The sequence below is a fragment of the Schistocerca nitens genome, chromosome 2 (assembly GCF_023898315.1).
Source record: "Schistocerca nitens isolate TAMUIC-IGC-003100 chromosome 2, iqSchNite1.1, whole genome shotgun sequence".
NCBI classification, from domain to species: Eukaryota; Metazoa; Arthropoda; class Insecta; order Orthoptera; family Acrididae; genus Schistocerca; species Schistocerca nitens.
Genome location: NC_064615.1, coordinates 191,839,317 through 191,856,716, shown reverse-complemented (window position 1 = coordinate 191,856,716; position 17,400 = coordinate 191,839,317). Strand labels below are relative to the sequence as shown.

Sequence of the window (17,400 nt, the reverse complement as noted above, 5' to 3'; positions counted from 1 at the left end):
CTGACAGAATTTGTGAAAAACTTAGCCTAATATGCTCCTACAGCTGGAAGAAACATTTCAGAATATTTGGAGTCTTTAGTGCGTTACCTATTCTTGTACAGAGTGTAAAATTCTAAATTTATCTTTTCAAGCCTGAATTTTTTCTAGAGGAAGAAAAATTTTTCTTTGTGTTCTAACACTCATAGGTGATTTTTTTATTTTTTAACATTTTTAAATGCAAGATTTATAAACATATATGTACCCATTTTCAAAATATAATTTGTACACTTTACTTATTCTTATGGACTAAACCACTTATATTGAAACATTTTTGTTGTAATAAATAAACTGATCATTCAATAATACCATGCAACATAACAATATTCCATTATACAGTGGAATATAGCTAATCAACAACTTCCTTGCATTCTGGTGGCCACAAGCTGCTGCGTACTGCTACATTCACTTATTATTTTTGTAGTTATGCCCAACAGTTGGCAGCACTTGTGCATGGTGAAAAGATTGAACATTCACAAATGTGTACGTGAGGGTTCCACTGAGAAAAAATACTTCTGTTGCAGCTAATACACAGCAAACATTTATGAACACAATTGTAGACAGAGGACCTCAAAGAGTTAACCTACTACAATGCTGTAATATGGTCTACACTTCAAAATCAGGTGTTAGCTAGCAAACTATATCTAACGCTATCAATCAAGACATGATGAAGGAAAGTATAAGATCACTGTGACAGCAATAAAAGTTGAAGCATGTGTTGTACACCAATAACTAAACACAGTGAAAAGAGAAATACAAATCAACATAAAACAATTAAGTAAAAAAATTATAACTGGACTTCCAGGATTCACGTTATCACACTTTGATCTCAAGTGCTAGAGTTGTATACAAGGGAAGGGAAGGGAAGATGAGTATATCTGGCAGACATACTTACAGCGCTATGCTACGTAATCTGAATATTGAATTATTGATGTAGCTGGGTGAAGCAAAAGCTCAGCTTTAAATCTGCAGGCTTGAGATCAGGTTTATAGATTTCAAATTATTTTTTATCAATGGCAATTCATTTGTTTAAATATAACTGTATTGCATCAATTACAATTACTTGTAATCAACACAATATAGCTATGTTTATGTTTGTATATAGTAATTTCACACTGTTGATTTGTAGTGGTCTCCATGACAGGAAAAGTATATGCAATGTGAAGTGACTGGCAACACTGATGGACAATACTTTTTAATATTTTAAGGCTTAAGAGCCGATGATGACAGAATAGATCTGTCAAAACCAGTCAGCCAATAAAATACTTTTTTAGTGATCTTGATTTGTTAAGTTTTCTTCACACTGCAGATCGCCCTCTTACTGATAATCATAAATATATAACAGTTCATTTGATTAAAAAAGCAGGAAAAACTTCCAAACTTAGGAACTTTCAGAACAGGGCTGAATACATCACTATAATAATAATAAGCAATAATAATAAATATGAATTAGGATAAACTGCTACTCACCGCATAGAAGAGATGTATAATTACTACTCCCCTGAAGGTATCACGTACACCTGTGGTACAGCCATTGGCACTACTTGGCACCATCCTGTGCCAACTTACTCATGGGCCATATGGAAGAATCCTCCCTAGCAACCCAAAATCCAAACCCCTCCCTCACCTGGTTCAGATTTACTCATGACATCCTTCTTCCAGAACACCAATACCTTCTCACAATTCACTTCACCAGGTCCTCCTTAGACATACCTCAATGTTGACCTTCATCTCACAGAGGGCACCATCAGTACCTCTGACAACATCAAACCTACCAACCACCAACAATACCCGTAAGTTGACAGCTGCCACCCGTAACACACTGAGAAGTCACTACTATACAACTTAGCTACCTATGGTCATCACACCTGCAGTAACAGGCAGACCCTACCCAAATATGCCAAGTGTCTAACAGAGGCTCAATTCATCCAGAAACAAATGTCCCATGCTTTGTCGAGAAATACATGTCCCACATCTTGTCTCCCCAGCCACCTATAATCCCCCACATATCCACCCTCTAGCCACAACTAAGCAATCCCTCCTCATGACTCAGTACGACCCAGGACTGGAGGAATGAATCACATTCTCTGTCTACCTTTTGCTTTGACTACCTCTTGCCAGGCCCTAAAATAAGAAATATCCTCCCCACATCTCCCTCAAAGGTATTCCACTGTCCACATAACCTAAGCAATATTTTTGGCTGTCCCTATTCCACCCTGGTCCCAGCACCTTGCCCTATGGCTCATACACCTGCAAAGGACCTAGATGCAAGACCTGTCCCACACATACTCCCTCTACCACCTACTCCAGTCCTATCACAGGAATTTTCTACCCCAACAAAGGCAGGGCCACCTGAGATCGCTGCCATGTAGTTTACCACTTAGCTGCAACCAATAGACAGCATTCTCTGTGGACATGGCAACTGACAAGCTGTCTGCCTGACAAACTGTGGCCAGGGGAGAGCTGGACCAGCCAGTTTTCAAGCATGCCTTGCAATACAGTGTGCTCCACGGAATGGCTGCTTCACAGTAGGAGCCATCTGTACCCTTCCCATCACAATATTTTTTTAATTGTGCAAGTGTGACTGCAACATAGTCTTAATACCTGTAATCCCTGTTGGCCTTTGCCTTCAATAGTGTTATACTCCATCTACCTCTATACCTTTCCCTGCTCCCACTCCAGCCACAAACATGCATTCTATAACCCCCACCCCCCACCCCTACCCCCTCCATCCATCTGTGTAGTCCTTTCCCTTCCTCCTCTGTTTCTCTCTTCTCCCTGGCCCCACCTCCTCCCAGCAAAGAGCTCTCCGAATACAGTGCCTACCAGCCCACCATCCCATCCCTGCTATGTTCCTGTACACTCACACAGACAGCACGGCATCATTGTTCCCCACTGCTGCCATCCTATCCCTCCTCCCTCCACCTCTTCTGTGCCCCCGCTATCCATCCCAGTCAAGATTGTTACTCATTCGAGTGGGGCCACAGTGTCCAGAGATGACAGTTGCAAACGTGTGTGTGTGTGTGTGTGTGTGTGTGTGTGTGTGTGTGTGTGTGTGTTTCTCATCATCATCTCTCTTGGTCACACATCCCTTCACCCCCACAATCCGTCTGTCTCTCTATATTCCTCTAGGTCTCTTGCCTCCTACTGTCATAATGTGGAAATTTTCAACTACCTGGGGAGCATAATAGCAGACAGCAGAAGGAATGATATAAGATTAGTAAAAGAGAAAGGCAAGTTCATGGATTTCTGCAGAATGTAAGAAACCTAGTGCAGAGTAAGGGTGTACCACCAAAATGCAAACAAATGCTATATCGAGCATATATTCACATATACGTCAGAAATGTGGATAATGAAGAAAAGGCAGGTGAGCAGGATACAGGTTTGCGAATTGGAAACCCAGAGAGGTTGAACTGGATGTACTAGAATTGGTAGAGTAAGAAATGACACATGAGAGAAATAGTGGAAGAGAAGCCCATGCAAATGGCCATAGAAAAGACAACTTGCCTTTCTCTTTTACTAATCTTACATCATTCCCTCTGCTGTCTGCTATTATGCTCCCCAGGTAATTAAAAATTTCCACTTTCTTTTCTACTTTCTCTCTAATACTTTTATCTGTTGCTACTCTCCTCTTATTCCTCATTTTCACCATCACTTCACACTTCTTTGCATTAAATTTCAATCCATATTGTCCCTCCACTTCCTCTCATACATTTAGGCTTTCTTGTACCTCTCCTCAATTTCCGCACATTAAATAATCTGCAAATACCATTGCTTTCGTATTCTCATCTTCGGTTCATGCTACCGCTCCTGTCATTATACCATTCATATCAGTGATGCACAGTACAGGGGATAGTGCACTCCTTTGCTTGACAACATTTTTTCTGTTCCAACCAGTCTGTCTCCTCTACTTTTACACAACTCACACTCCCTTGATACACCTTGATACATTTCCTTTATTATTCTCAAACTCAGTATATCAAGGGTTTTCTAAAGGGTTTTCCCGATCTTGCTTCCTTTCACACTGTCATATGCATTCTCAATGTTCATTAACACCATTATTAAATCTTCAAATTTTGTAGTCCTGTCTTCCTCAGTTGCGTGTAATATTATGGTATACTGATAATTTTTAGTTATGGACCGTCTGACATTGCATTGAAACAAGCATTTAGTTCATAGTGCTGCGGAATGTGGGAAAAAACATCAAATTGGCATTCCTAAGAAGAAGAACAACAACACCAAAAATGCAACAGGAGTGTAATATGTAAGAAATAGTCCATGCAACCTGCCACTGATGATGCCTTGCAGAAAATAAAGGCGAAACGTGTATGGCACTAAAATTGTGTTTAATTTAGTTGCTGTCAGACGGTCCATAAGTAAAAATTATCAGTATACCGTAACCATTATTAAATCTTTACCATATTCTTCTACTCTCTTGGAGCTGCCTTACACTGAAAGCAATATCTACTGACAAACTTCCTATTCTAAACCCATCTGTTCCTCTCAGCCCCTTCTCTTACTATCTTCCATACTTTCTTTTCCAGAATTTTCTCAAATACCATAGCAGCATTACACATCAAGGTAACTACCCAATAATTTTGACAGTTACCTGCAACCCTCCTTATTAAAGACTGGTACTATGATTCCCACCCAAAATGCCGTCAGCTCTCACTATCTCCGCACTTACCTCATTCTGTCCAAGTGCTCTTCCTCCTCTCATGGTTCATGGTACTTCTGCCCAAATTTGATCCATCTTGACATCACCTACATTCTTTGGCTCCTAATTTCCCTCTTCCATATTCCCATTGGGGTTTAGTAGCTCTTCAAACTATTCCTTTCCCACACTAGAACATTCACAGTTGGGCCCTTGCATATTCGGCCACCACACTCATGGATGTGCTTTGCAGGGCAGTTATAGTCCCTGCTTTCTCTCGGGAGGTTGTTTGTCAAAACAGGAATTGCAGGGCTGTTCACTGCAAAGCCTCCTGCAACCATCACATCCTCTGGGGGCGCAAGCCATGCTAATACATGGAAGACAGGTCACAGAAAACAGTGCTGCAGCCGCAGGTACCTATTTGCATCTGCGTTGTCATATTTCCACATCTTGCTATGCCTGTTTACTCCACTGACGGGTACTTAGTTCACTGCTCAGCCCCTTAACAGCCACTTCCACTCTGTGCTCCAGACTGAACATCAGGTGCCTCGATTCCACATTTTGGACAACAACGCCTGTTGCTGTCACTATTCACCAGACAGTGCCATCTCACACCTTCACCAGGATCATCACCCACTGGAGATCCATCAGTCACTTCCAAAGACTGGACCTGCATCTTGACAGCCTATGAGCTTCGCCACGCTCATCACCACTACCGAGGATTATGGACTTAATCATAGCGGGCACCCACTACAATCATCAAGATGGATTTTCAAGTTGTACTCAAATGTGGACTTTTTCTTCTCTAAAGTTGTACCGAGTTTAGTTCACAGTTAATAAACAAAGAGTTGTTATTGCAACGAGTGAATCCAATCACCGTCAACCACACCACTCGACTAATGTTATTACACCCACCGTCTTCTTTATTTCCTATACAGCCTCAACTTCATCTCCTTATTCTGACGTTTTCCGTATATGACCTCCTTACTCGTCCCACAATTCTCTTCCCTCATTTATATCCATTTCCTCTTCCACCTTCTTCTTCTCCTCAATGTATTCCTTTCTTGATCTCTCTGTTCTCTCCTGAAACCACACACAATGCTCCACTTTTTCTGAGTTTCTTGCTTTACTCTGCCAATCCACCTTTCCTTAAACAACTGTTGATTTGAAACTCCCCCACTGCTCCTGAGTTGTGTAGGTGCGAATAAGTGTCCGAGCGTGCAAAAAAATCTGACAATATTTTTTTTTTAATGTGTGTCAGCTGCTCAATGCCTCTTCTATGTGATGAGTAGCAATCTAAGCTAATTCATATAGTTATTTCATTCACATTTCCCACTGTTTCATTTCTCTATTATGATACTTCTATTAAGCTACAAAAGTAAAGAGAACGTTTACACTGCCCCTTTTAACACACATTTTAAAAATCCCTTCACTACATCTATATTGTAGATGACAAAAGTACACAAAATTAAACATGCATGCTCTTCTGTGTCCTATCGAGCATTCGTAGGGACCATTTTATTCATACGAAGACCATCAAATGTAACTAATATGTCAGTTTGTGAATCATAGCTGTTACTGAATACAATTCTATGCATTATCTGATTGTGTCTTCTTAAAATGGATTAAGTGCTTTTTTTAGGTAGTTTTTTTTTACCTTTCTGTTGTAATATGATTTATACTCTTGGAAAGGAGACATTAAACATATGTCTCACTATCTTTAATTAAACACAATGCCAGGTTTTTGTCTAATCACACAGATGTTGTTTCACTGTCGACTGTTGGAAATTATCTCATATATACAATTAGGTGAAGTTAAACTATGTAAAGTTTGCAGGGTGGACACACAAACATTTTCATTTATCCTTGACACATTAGAAAAACTATGTCAATGATAGGAATGATTACATGGTAGCAAATATTTATATATCAACATGAGTTTAATCTAAACTGTGCAGTTTATAACCAAGACTTCTGACCATTAAAATACCATATCACTAACATTAAAAAATCACCAACCTAGATAGTACCAAGCTGAAGACTGATTCTTAATAAACCAAAGTTAAATAAATCAACAAGTGAGCACTTTTTGAAAAATATCCCCATGAACATTTATGTATTTCTTCATTCTTTGGAACCACCAACAAAAGGGGTTAGTCAACACATCTGAAGGAATGTCTTAAAACTCTGATTTAGGATGTTACAGTCGCTCCAATGAATAAACAAAGCTGATCTCAAAAATTTTCTTTAATCCCTGAGAATACAAAGTCGCAGGGTCTCATGTTAAATGAACAGGCTGTGTGTAATAGCACTCACGCCTGTTTTGTTCACAAAAAGTCAACAATTCTCAGTGTTGTGAGAGCTGATGGACTGTTATGGAGGAGAAGAAAATGTATTTTCTTTGGATGTTGCAATATCCGAGATCCAATTACAAGACACGAGAAACATATCAAATGTTCCACAAAATTTCTAGTGAACTGTCAATAACTTGCTGCCATGATATTTTGGCACATCTTCGGGTGTATACTGGCGAAAGTACACCGAGTTCCCCTAATTAAAAAGATACACTGTACATGTGTCAGTGGAGTTTTAAACAAGAGAGCTCAGTGTACTTTCGCTAGTATACACCAGACGACTCTGTGCTGATATATTGCAGAAGCAAGTTATAGTCATCTGCAAGATTGCCCAAAATTTCATGGAACAATCTATACGACACATTCCACTCAACAGCATTTGTGCACCAGGTACCAAAAGTAAAGAGTAGTCAAATGTTCAGTCTGTAAGGAGAATAAGACGATTTTTGTAACTAGATTTTCATCTTGATATCACCTTTATCAAGGAAGCAGCAAACTGGGAATTGCTATTTGGTTTGGAATTCACAGAAACAACAATATTTCTCCTTTAGCACAGGTACACCTGGTCTGATTTCAGTTGCTCTATCAACAAAAAATGGCACCCAACACACACACTCCTTAGAAGTATGTCTTCTGTTGTAATTTTCCTTGCCTTATCTATGTTCATCGGCATCATAGTTGCTGTAGCAAAATATACAAAGTGGAACATCTTTAAGAGAGACAGAGAGCCTCTCTTTCCCAAACTCACAAAACAAACTTCAAACTATCATGCTGGGTAGAATGCTCTCAAAATTGTATAAAGCGCCTTTTACTGTTGTACAGAATGAGTTCATAAACATTATGTCACAAGTGGTCTATATTGGAATGAAACTTGTTTGCCACTGACATTTCATCATCCTTCCCACTGTTATTTGTGCAATAGCCCACACGTATGTCTTTGCGATATTTGGGCCAACAGGCAGCTCTAGCTCCATTTTTGTATAGATTGCAGGCATATGTGCTTGTGTAAAACATTAAAAGGAACAAAAAATGGAAATTAAATAAATGTGTGGAGAAAATGTAAACTACCACTTCTGTTACAGGTCATATGTCCTTATGCCTTGATTATGGGACAAATAGTACTTGGGGCATACAAGGAACACTTGTAAAATGTGAACATATACATCATTTTCGCAAGGTGTGCTTGTTTGTAAATTTGACATGACATCATGTAGTAGCTAAGCAAACAGCTAGGTAAAAGCAGGACACACATGACCATCATGAAAGTAGCTGGCCACTAGCAGCACTGCTGCCAACGAATGTGTGATAGCAGAATTAAATTTGCTAGACTTTTAATTGTTTATTGCAATATTAATAATTAAATATCTTTTATTCTAGTATGGAAGGACCAAAATCACTTCTTCTGCTGTTACTGGGTTAGGACACATTACAGTGCAGTCACAAGTGTCTAAATGTGAATAAACGTAATTACTGAAAGTAAGTTGTATAACAAAAGTAAACAATCCAAAAGAAAGCAAATCATTGTAAATCAATGAAAATGCTAAGGAAAAATGGAGGAGGTGAAGAAGATTAAGGAAATTCTCAGCCAATGTATGAAACTGCCTCACTTAAAAAAATGAGATGCATTCCACCAATATGAGATTTGTAAGCCACAAGCACTGCATAGCATAGCCGGCCGAAGTGGCCGTGCGGTTAAAGGCGCTGCAGTCTGGAACCGCAAGACCGCTACGGTCGCAGGTTCGAATCCTGCCTCGGGCATGGCTGTTTGTGATGTCCTTAGGTTAGTTCGGTTTAACTAGTTCTAAGTTCTAGGGGACTAATGACCTCAGCAGTTGAGTCCCATAGTGCTCAGAGCCATTTGAACCACTGCATAGCATAGTGGATCCGGCCAACAGAGAAGGTGTTTTAGGAGCACTCTGTCTCTTCGCAGGAGATGGAAGGAATTATGTCCTTGTCAGACAAGGCACTTTCACTGGCCACAGCTTCTTGTCCTTTATTTCCTCAGTGACGTACAAGGCTGTGTTCAATAGTGACGGCCCCATGGAAGGGATAGCACATTGTGCCACAGCGGATATCAAGCAAGTCATGTCATCATCTGTTTCTCCCAATATGTCTGACAGAGGTTCTCACATGCTCAAGAATCCAGTAGAATATCACTTTCCTCCCAGGTGGAGGAAGAATCCCTAGTTGTTGTCACTGCTGGGTGATAAGTTGCTTGAGATGAATTATACTAGCTCTGATTGTAGGAGACCATAAACACACTAAACATGCCACAGAGTTCTTGTATCAAATATTTAGCTACAATGAGAGTTTATTTACTTTGAATTTTCTGCAATTACACGAGACATGCTGCAGTAAGAGCACTGATACGTAATTTCAATACTAAGCTGATTTAAACACGACTACCTTTGTGAAAGTTAGCTGGTAGATGTTTGTTTGCTGTCTGCACTACAGTCCAACATTTGTCGAGGAAATTGCAACCACAAAAATACGTGTAGTTCACAGAGGACAATTTTTGAATAACATTGTATTTGCCTTGATTGTGCAAGCACTTCTACATGTTTCCTTTTGAAATACTATATGGTTGAATGGTTCCCTCATCATCTAGAAAACACTTGACATGGGCAAGGTATCGACAGTATTAAGAACTTTTGGCATAATCCTTGTTCTATGTGTGCCTTCCTTGTGTAAGGATCTCACAAAATGAAACCCATCTATTGTAATAACAACCTTCAGTATTGATTGTATGACCTAATAGTCTCTTTGTGAAGAAACAAACAACATATATGATATGAAATCTCCTCAAAATAGTTCAGACAATGATGAGTAAGCTTTGCACTATTGGAATATGTACATGCCTAACACACAGTAACACTCAGGTCACCAAAGTGTAAATGTTTTGCTGCCACATTATTCAAAAGTACACAATTCTCTGAGAATTTTAAAAACTAAAACAACAGTGGAATGAAACTACAGACGTTCTAGAGACAGAAAATGTCAATAATGGTGTGAGTAAGAATCTCCAAGTACTCTCAGGTCCTGCCTATACATATACACACACCATAAACAATGAAAATTTATTTCTTAAGTAAGCACGATGTGTTTATGAAATGATTTACATGTGTTAGTATGTAAAGTTCTCTATTAAGCTCCCACATTTACCACTCCCTCTACAAAATGACCATATATACATGGGGTGCCAAAAAAAAAAAAACATCAAGATCATCACAAACAAGGGCAGGGGAATGTTCTAGTGCCAGCATTTCCCTATCCAAGTTAACTGCACAACGGTGCATAAGTGTACCCATGAACATGACTTACAATGACAGGACTTACAATGACAGAGAAAGACACACACTTCCCAAATGTCACAAAGTCAAATCAAACAGGGATCATATCTTGGAAGTGATAAATGATTTGTGCAATTAAACAATGTGTGTGAGACAACTGCCAAATAATCCAGATTGTCTGTAAATCACACTTTTATAGATATATGTATTTCACTAGTTTTAGCGGGTGCTCCAAGTACACCATCCATCAAAATGATAAGATTTTCTCATTTGAAGAGCAAATCTGACACATGACTGGTTACTGCATGGTTGCTACACTTACACTGGTTTACTCATCTGGCTTCATCCTCTGTGTTTGGTGACACATACAAATCAATAATTGTTATAATATAAAATAATTTTGACTTACCTTGCATCCTACTACATGCACTCTCTTTTTTTTTTAAAAAAAAAAAAAAAAAAAAAAGGAACATGGGTCAATAGAAGAAACTTGATGTTATTCACTTCCTATTCATATATTCACTGGACGCTGAAGTCCTTACAGTTTGACAAAACATATAGTCACTGTGCAAATGCTCTCTCTCCTCTTCTACCTACCTACCTACCTACCTACCTAACTCCCCACCTCTATATCAACCATCAATGACTGCAATGTTGGCTTCCAAATCTCCACGTTCTGGCCATGATAGGCATGACCTTTCATGTTTCAAACTAAGTCTCTTTATTTTCTTCATAATTTTCTTAGTTGTTTAACAGATGTGTAGGAAGATAATCCATCACTGTGAATATGATTAGAGGGGAAATATTTGCATATAGTCCGCATTTACTTACGTCTCTGTTACTACTAATTAAAGAACGGTCATAGCCTTATCACCTAATCTGATTCTTAGATATCAATACAAACATATGTGGAAAGTCTTTTGTGCCATTTCTGAGGAGAGGCAGAAAGAGATGATATAGGTAAACAGGAGACGCAGAAAGTGTCTCCGCCAGTCCAGAGGAGATTAAAATTCATTAACAGCTAGTTCTTTCACACGTGGCCTGGAAATTGTTTACGAAGTAAATAATATCCAACATTTCCAACTGGATGACACAGCCTAAAGATAAATTAACATTTTCACAACACTACCAATGATCCTTAAAATATAAAACTTAAAATTTCAGTTTTCTTTGATACCAAAGATCTTACCACAAATTACAGCAACATCACACCCGATGTGTGGCATCGGTTTGAAGTTGATGTATAGCAATCCAAACATGAACAGACCATATGTTAATGGAATGTAGTTCTCATTAACCCTACTTGGTAAATTTAGAGAGCCTGTATTCGAAGAAAATTGTGCGACCACTACACTGTCACCGTCTTATATCTCATGCAGCGATCATGAGAATAAAACAAGACAGAAAAAAGCTGTTCTTCCCTTTGCTCAATAAGCAGATGGACTGGGGGGGGGGGGGGGGGCCACTATAGTGGTGGTAGTTAGGTGCGGTATCCAAGTCAGATATGCTGACACTTCATTTTACAAAAAAATAAAATACCACCAATGATGTGTTCACAAAAGGTAAAAAATCAGATCTCTTGGGTACGCAGACCCACTAAAAACTAATCCACAATGGCATATACATGCTAATAAGATCACAAATCCCTACTGAAGATGCTTCACAAATATAAAGAAGCAAAATGCGTACTCAACTACAAACAGCCTTTCTTTTAGTTGTATTAGATAACCACATTTCCAAGAATGTTACAGGAACTTTTATGTTGTCTAAAGACCTCCAATTCTAACCACCAAGCTAATTCTCCACATGAAAGATGATATTAATTCTGAATGACTTTGATAGCCAGTCTAAGTCCCTATGTATGAATGAACTAATGAAGATGGACACATCATCCAAGAGTGGGGCTGCACCTCATCTGTGTTATTACTGTTCAACAGCAGAATCCAGATGCAAAGTTACAGCTCAACTACTCCGTACAGCAGGTTAAATATTAGCAGCTACACACCATCATTAGAAAAACAGAAACATCTCTTAGCAAAAGGTTCAACTTTATAAATGCTCAGGCCTTTTTAAGAGGGTTTAGATAAAGTAGGGGACAAAATATCAGTATGTCTGCACCACATCACCACCTCAACGATTGTAGTCAATAAAGTTTCCAGACAGCGTATACCAAGATGTAGTAGAAGAGACTACATTCCATGGCAAACAGCCAAATGTAAAAGTATGAACAACGTGCACAAGAATCTATAAAAAGGAAATACTTCCTTACAGGACGCAACCCAACTTGGGTACAGTCTCACTCAGGCATTTAGGGAAAGGCAATAAAATTGCCTTAACATTACTAAGGAGTTCAGCACTGCCCAAAAGTGAATAATATGAAAGGCAAAGTAACAAGTACTTTGGCTATCTGCCAACTCCAAATAAGCAGTCATCTGAAGGAGACACAAAATTCCAAAAATTTCATTGCATTGTAAGAAAAAAATCATAAGCCCATTAAATTAATCAAAAGTGGGAGATAAGAAATAAAAATTGAAGTTTGTTGATGACACAGCAATTCTGTCAGAGATAGCAAGGGCCTTGGAAGTCAAACACAAAGCATAATTTTGGAAATAGGTTTTAATCTGAACATAAATGACAGTATAAAATGGCAATTGTGTGGTCAAATGAAGTTATGTGATGATAAGGAAATCAGATTAAGGAAATATCCGCTAAAAGTAACACACCACTTTTTGCTATTTGGACTGCAAACCAACTGATGACAGCGCAAGTAAGAAAGATATAAAGTACAGCCTGGTCATAGCAGGAATACATTTTATGAAAAAGAAAAATAAGTTATCAAACATAAATTTAAGAGAAATGTAAAAAAAAAAAAAATAGGCGAAGAGAACAAGAGCTACTGAAATGTACTGTTACAACTGAATGTTCACGTTTGGATGGGTAGATCAAGTATCTAATAAGGAGGAACTGTATTGACTTGGGGCGAAAAAGAGCTTTGTAGGACAATTAGACTAAAAGGAGGGATAGGTTAATAGGATTAATCCTGAAGCTTCATGGAACAGCTGATCTGGCAACGGAGGGAAAAGGGGGGATGAGATGGAAGTCCAATGCTTGAATATAGTAAGCAGGTTAAAATATACGTATGGTGCAGTAGGTATGCTTAAATGAAAAGACTTGCAAAAAAATAGACAATTGTGGAGAGCTGCATCAAAACCAGACAGAAGCTCATATTTCTACTCCAAAGAATCTCAATAAAATGACTATTACGCAAACAACACCAAATTTATATTTCCACTACAAAGAAACTAAATAACATTTAACCATATGAGGAATGGAAGGTTACCAGAACTGATAATCTCCACACAGCACAAATTATAAACTGCTGGAGCCAACACAAAACAGAGTATATATATGATAAGGTACAGAAACAATTAACGTATCAAAACTCTGGAAAATTTTAATATAGTGCTAATATAAAAAATCTGAAGAAGACTGATCTTTCAAGTAGTTAAAAAATGATCACATTAATGTGTCACCTAGTTATGCTATATGAGGACTTCCTACAAATTAGAAAGGTCACCATTCCAAATTCAACTCTCAAAATACATTAAATGTTGCACAATTCAGATCATAAACTTATTAGGATTTACAGAAGATGGTTTTCAGATGAAACAAATAACTGATTTGGCTTTAGTAGGCCTATTAGCTGTAATTTACTGCAAATAATCTTAAAAATAAAACACAGGGATCATAGTCTCTCAAATAATATACCAATGACTGCACATAAGACGTATAAGTTTCTTGTACTTGCAAATGAGGGACAATAAAAAAAAGTGAAGGTAATATAAAGGAAAAAAAGGACCATTATTCTGGGGACCACGCCCAACTATGTGAACAACTAGTAGAAAACTGACAGATTTCACACAACACAATTATTGGGAGTTAGTTGCAGAGACAATACTTAACTCGATTTTTGGAATTTTCTTGCTTCTTTTCGGTATTAGATTTTCACAACCTATCAACAATGGATCACTGGAGCTACAGCTCAGCTCAGATATAAGAAGGATGTAGGAAAGTGCAAACTATTGCAACAACGAATGATAACAGAAGTCACAAAAAACTTAATTTACTTGTATTAGTGGGGAAACAAATGAATAATTTCCTTAAAAGGGTAAGGTGAATTATGGAGAACTCAGATTAGCATCATTGTTAAAAGATGATTATTGGTAATACAAGCTAACGCAATTTTCCTGTGTTTTTCAAGTGACTTATAGATTTCAAGAGTAATACAGGTACCAAGTGCGACAATACTGCGAGTAGATCTCAACATGAAGGGAAAATGCATTAGGCATATATAAAAATAGGACCAAATTTTGAAAACAAAATTCCTTTTGACAATATTACAACCATTGGACTGACAATTCACAATTACTGTTGACAATGAAGCCATTAGCAGGAAAATCTGTGAAATTTATGCCCTTCTTAACAAGTCAATTCAATCTGAAAAGAGTACTCAGGAGTTGTGATTCTGACTTTTTTTGAAATTAATATTATTATTAGAAACAATCACTGTGTCTTTCAATATACATCACATCAAAAATTATTAAAGTAGTAATTGCTCCTCAGTTTGACGTGGGTGCATCCAAATACATTTTATTTCATTCTACACAGATAACAAAATATTGAAAACTTAGTTCCTTGCTAAAGATTGCTGACAGGGTCCTTAAATTGTTAATGCAAAGTAATGGAACAACGTAACTCAAGGAGTTGGCAAAAACAATAGCTTTCATTAAAAAGCAATGTTCCTAAGATTTCAACAACTTAAGGAGAAACTTCAAGCCTTAGAAATCCACATGAAAGACCCTGAACAGGAATAAAATGAAGATATGTCAAAGGAGTACAACTTTGGTATAGGAGCTGTATCTTTGCTTACTATTCTCCAAGTTTATCATGGCTTCTGCAACAAATGTGCCACTTTTTGTAACCTTTCTAAGACATCAAATTAACAAAAGTACCATGGATGAAGCCAGAGAGCACACATTTTAAATTTATAAACACATTTGTAAAAAAATAAAAAGAAAAACTGAACACTCACCCTGCAGAGAATCTTGGCTCTGGCTTTCTCCCGACGGTCCCGGTTTCGCAAGGATCTGGGCTACAAATCACAAGAAAATAATTTTCCCTTGTCACGAACAGTACAAAAATGAATAAATATAATTCTTGTCTTTTAATTTAATTTTACTAACTGTACATAAAAGGGCCATTTATTTATTGTGTAACTGGACATGTGTCAGTGATACGGTGTCACAATATAGATATGACTTAGTGAAACAAAAGAAAACAATATAATACAATATTTATTACCCAGCCAAGTGAACTGGTTATCTGGCCAGAGTGGTAGCACCACAGTGTTCTTGCCTGAAAAGCAGGGAAGGGAGACAGTAATAGCATACACTCTAACACTCTTACACGAGAAGCGCTGTCACACACTACACATTTTTAAGCACTACTGAATAAAGTGCCTGTTTAGAACAATAACATAAATAAAATGTGCTGTATATCTCACTTATGCTCCTCAGAGCACTTCGCGGGCAGTAGCCATAATACCTTTTCCAGTGATGTCATTATTTTCCATAGCAGTGTCCGTCAATTCTTCATCTGCAGTTTCAGTCACAGATGGTAATACAGACTCTTTGTCGCAATCTATACCAAACGACTCTGTTAAATAATCTCTTCTCCAGTAGCCATCACACACTTTTCTGGTGTGATATACAACCTCAGAAGACTTCTCATGCCACAATAGAACAAGCTAACTTCACAGCATTGGAAAGCAGAAAGATTGCATAGTCTGGTGGTTAGTGCTTACATTTAGTATCTCACAGATCCTGGGTTCGATTCACAACAACCACTTCAAATCCTTTTTCTTATGGAAAGTTCTTGAAGGACGTCCATTCAGCCTTGTGAGGATGACTGAAAAGAAGCAGCAAAATTGACGCATGTCACCGAAGTAGTATTACGTCAAACGGCTTGCACCAGGCAAGATGACATACAACATTCACTTATTAGCAGCGAAAGCATCAGGCATTATTTTTATAATGAGATAGCTAGACGCTTGATGCATTACGATTATAGATCTTATTCTTTGCAAGATTCCAGACTGCTTATATAGGATTTAGGTTTCGACAGTACAGCAGAAATAGGCAGGGAGCCATTTTCTTGCAAAAAATAATATGAGACATATTCAAAAAGTACAAGTCACCTGAAACAGGAAAAATACACGGTTTCACAAAAAAGAATGACCTGATTTTGGACAGTAATAATTACACAACACAGGACATGCTGGCAAGGAAATGCGTATTGTGTGAATGGACGTGGCCCGGAGCTTTCAGATTACCTCGTGACATAGAAGAAGTGAAGAATATAATAACATCTGCCATGATTTCTGTAAAAGCAGATACATTGTGTAAAGGTTATGATGAATTTAGCTATCGTCTAGATTTTGTTTGTGCCACTGCTGGTCGACACAGAGAGCATTTATAATACCATAACTAAAACTTTAAAGATTTTGTCAGTGTTTTGGAATTCACCCCCCTCTCTGTACTACATTTTTGTCAATACATATGGAGATTGAAATCAGGTCATTCTTTTAGAAACACCCTGTATACTAATCTGAAAAAGCTTTTAACAGACTTTTTTTTAGTTTCCTACAAACCCATTCCACTTTCCTACGTAGCTGCTGTTCACTTCAAAGCGATTACATAATGAGCTAGCTTCTACAACTCCTCAGTATATATGTTCTCCTTGAGCTAGCAGATAACACCATGTGTAGTGCATTTATATCTATGAAAGCAAAAATAACATAAGGAATTAATTGCTAAAATGTTATACACAACTGAGTTGTAATCCATATTATCTACTGACATGTTAAACTTACTTATCACGGTGTTATGTGCTAGCTCACACTGACAGTGACTTGAAAGCTATTAATACCAACCAATGCCAATTGATTTCTATCGATTTACATATTCCTAACAGCAGCCTCCTCCCTCATAAAATATGGACTTGCTAT

The 17,400-nt window shown here is 37.9% G+C and overlaps 1 protein-coding gene across 15 annotated transcripts in view; it reads right to left on the bottom strand.

The window, feature by feature from the left end:
* The window catches only part of LOC126235879 (broad-complex core protein isoforms 1/2/3/4/5-like), a 514,245-nt gene that overhangs the window by 403,738 nt on the left and 93,107 nt on the right, over nucleotides 1-17,400 (bottom strand). For all 15 annotated transcript variants that reach the window (XM_049944791.1, XM_049944789.1, XM_049944794.1 and 12 more), the window contains exon 5: nucleotides 15,427-15,486. In XM_049944791.1, coding sequence (XP_049800748.1) covers nucleotides 15,427-15,486 — 60 coding nt within the window. The remainder of the gene's footprint in view (nucleotides 1-15,426; nucleotides 15,487-17,400) is intronic.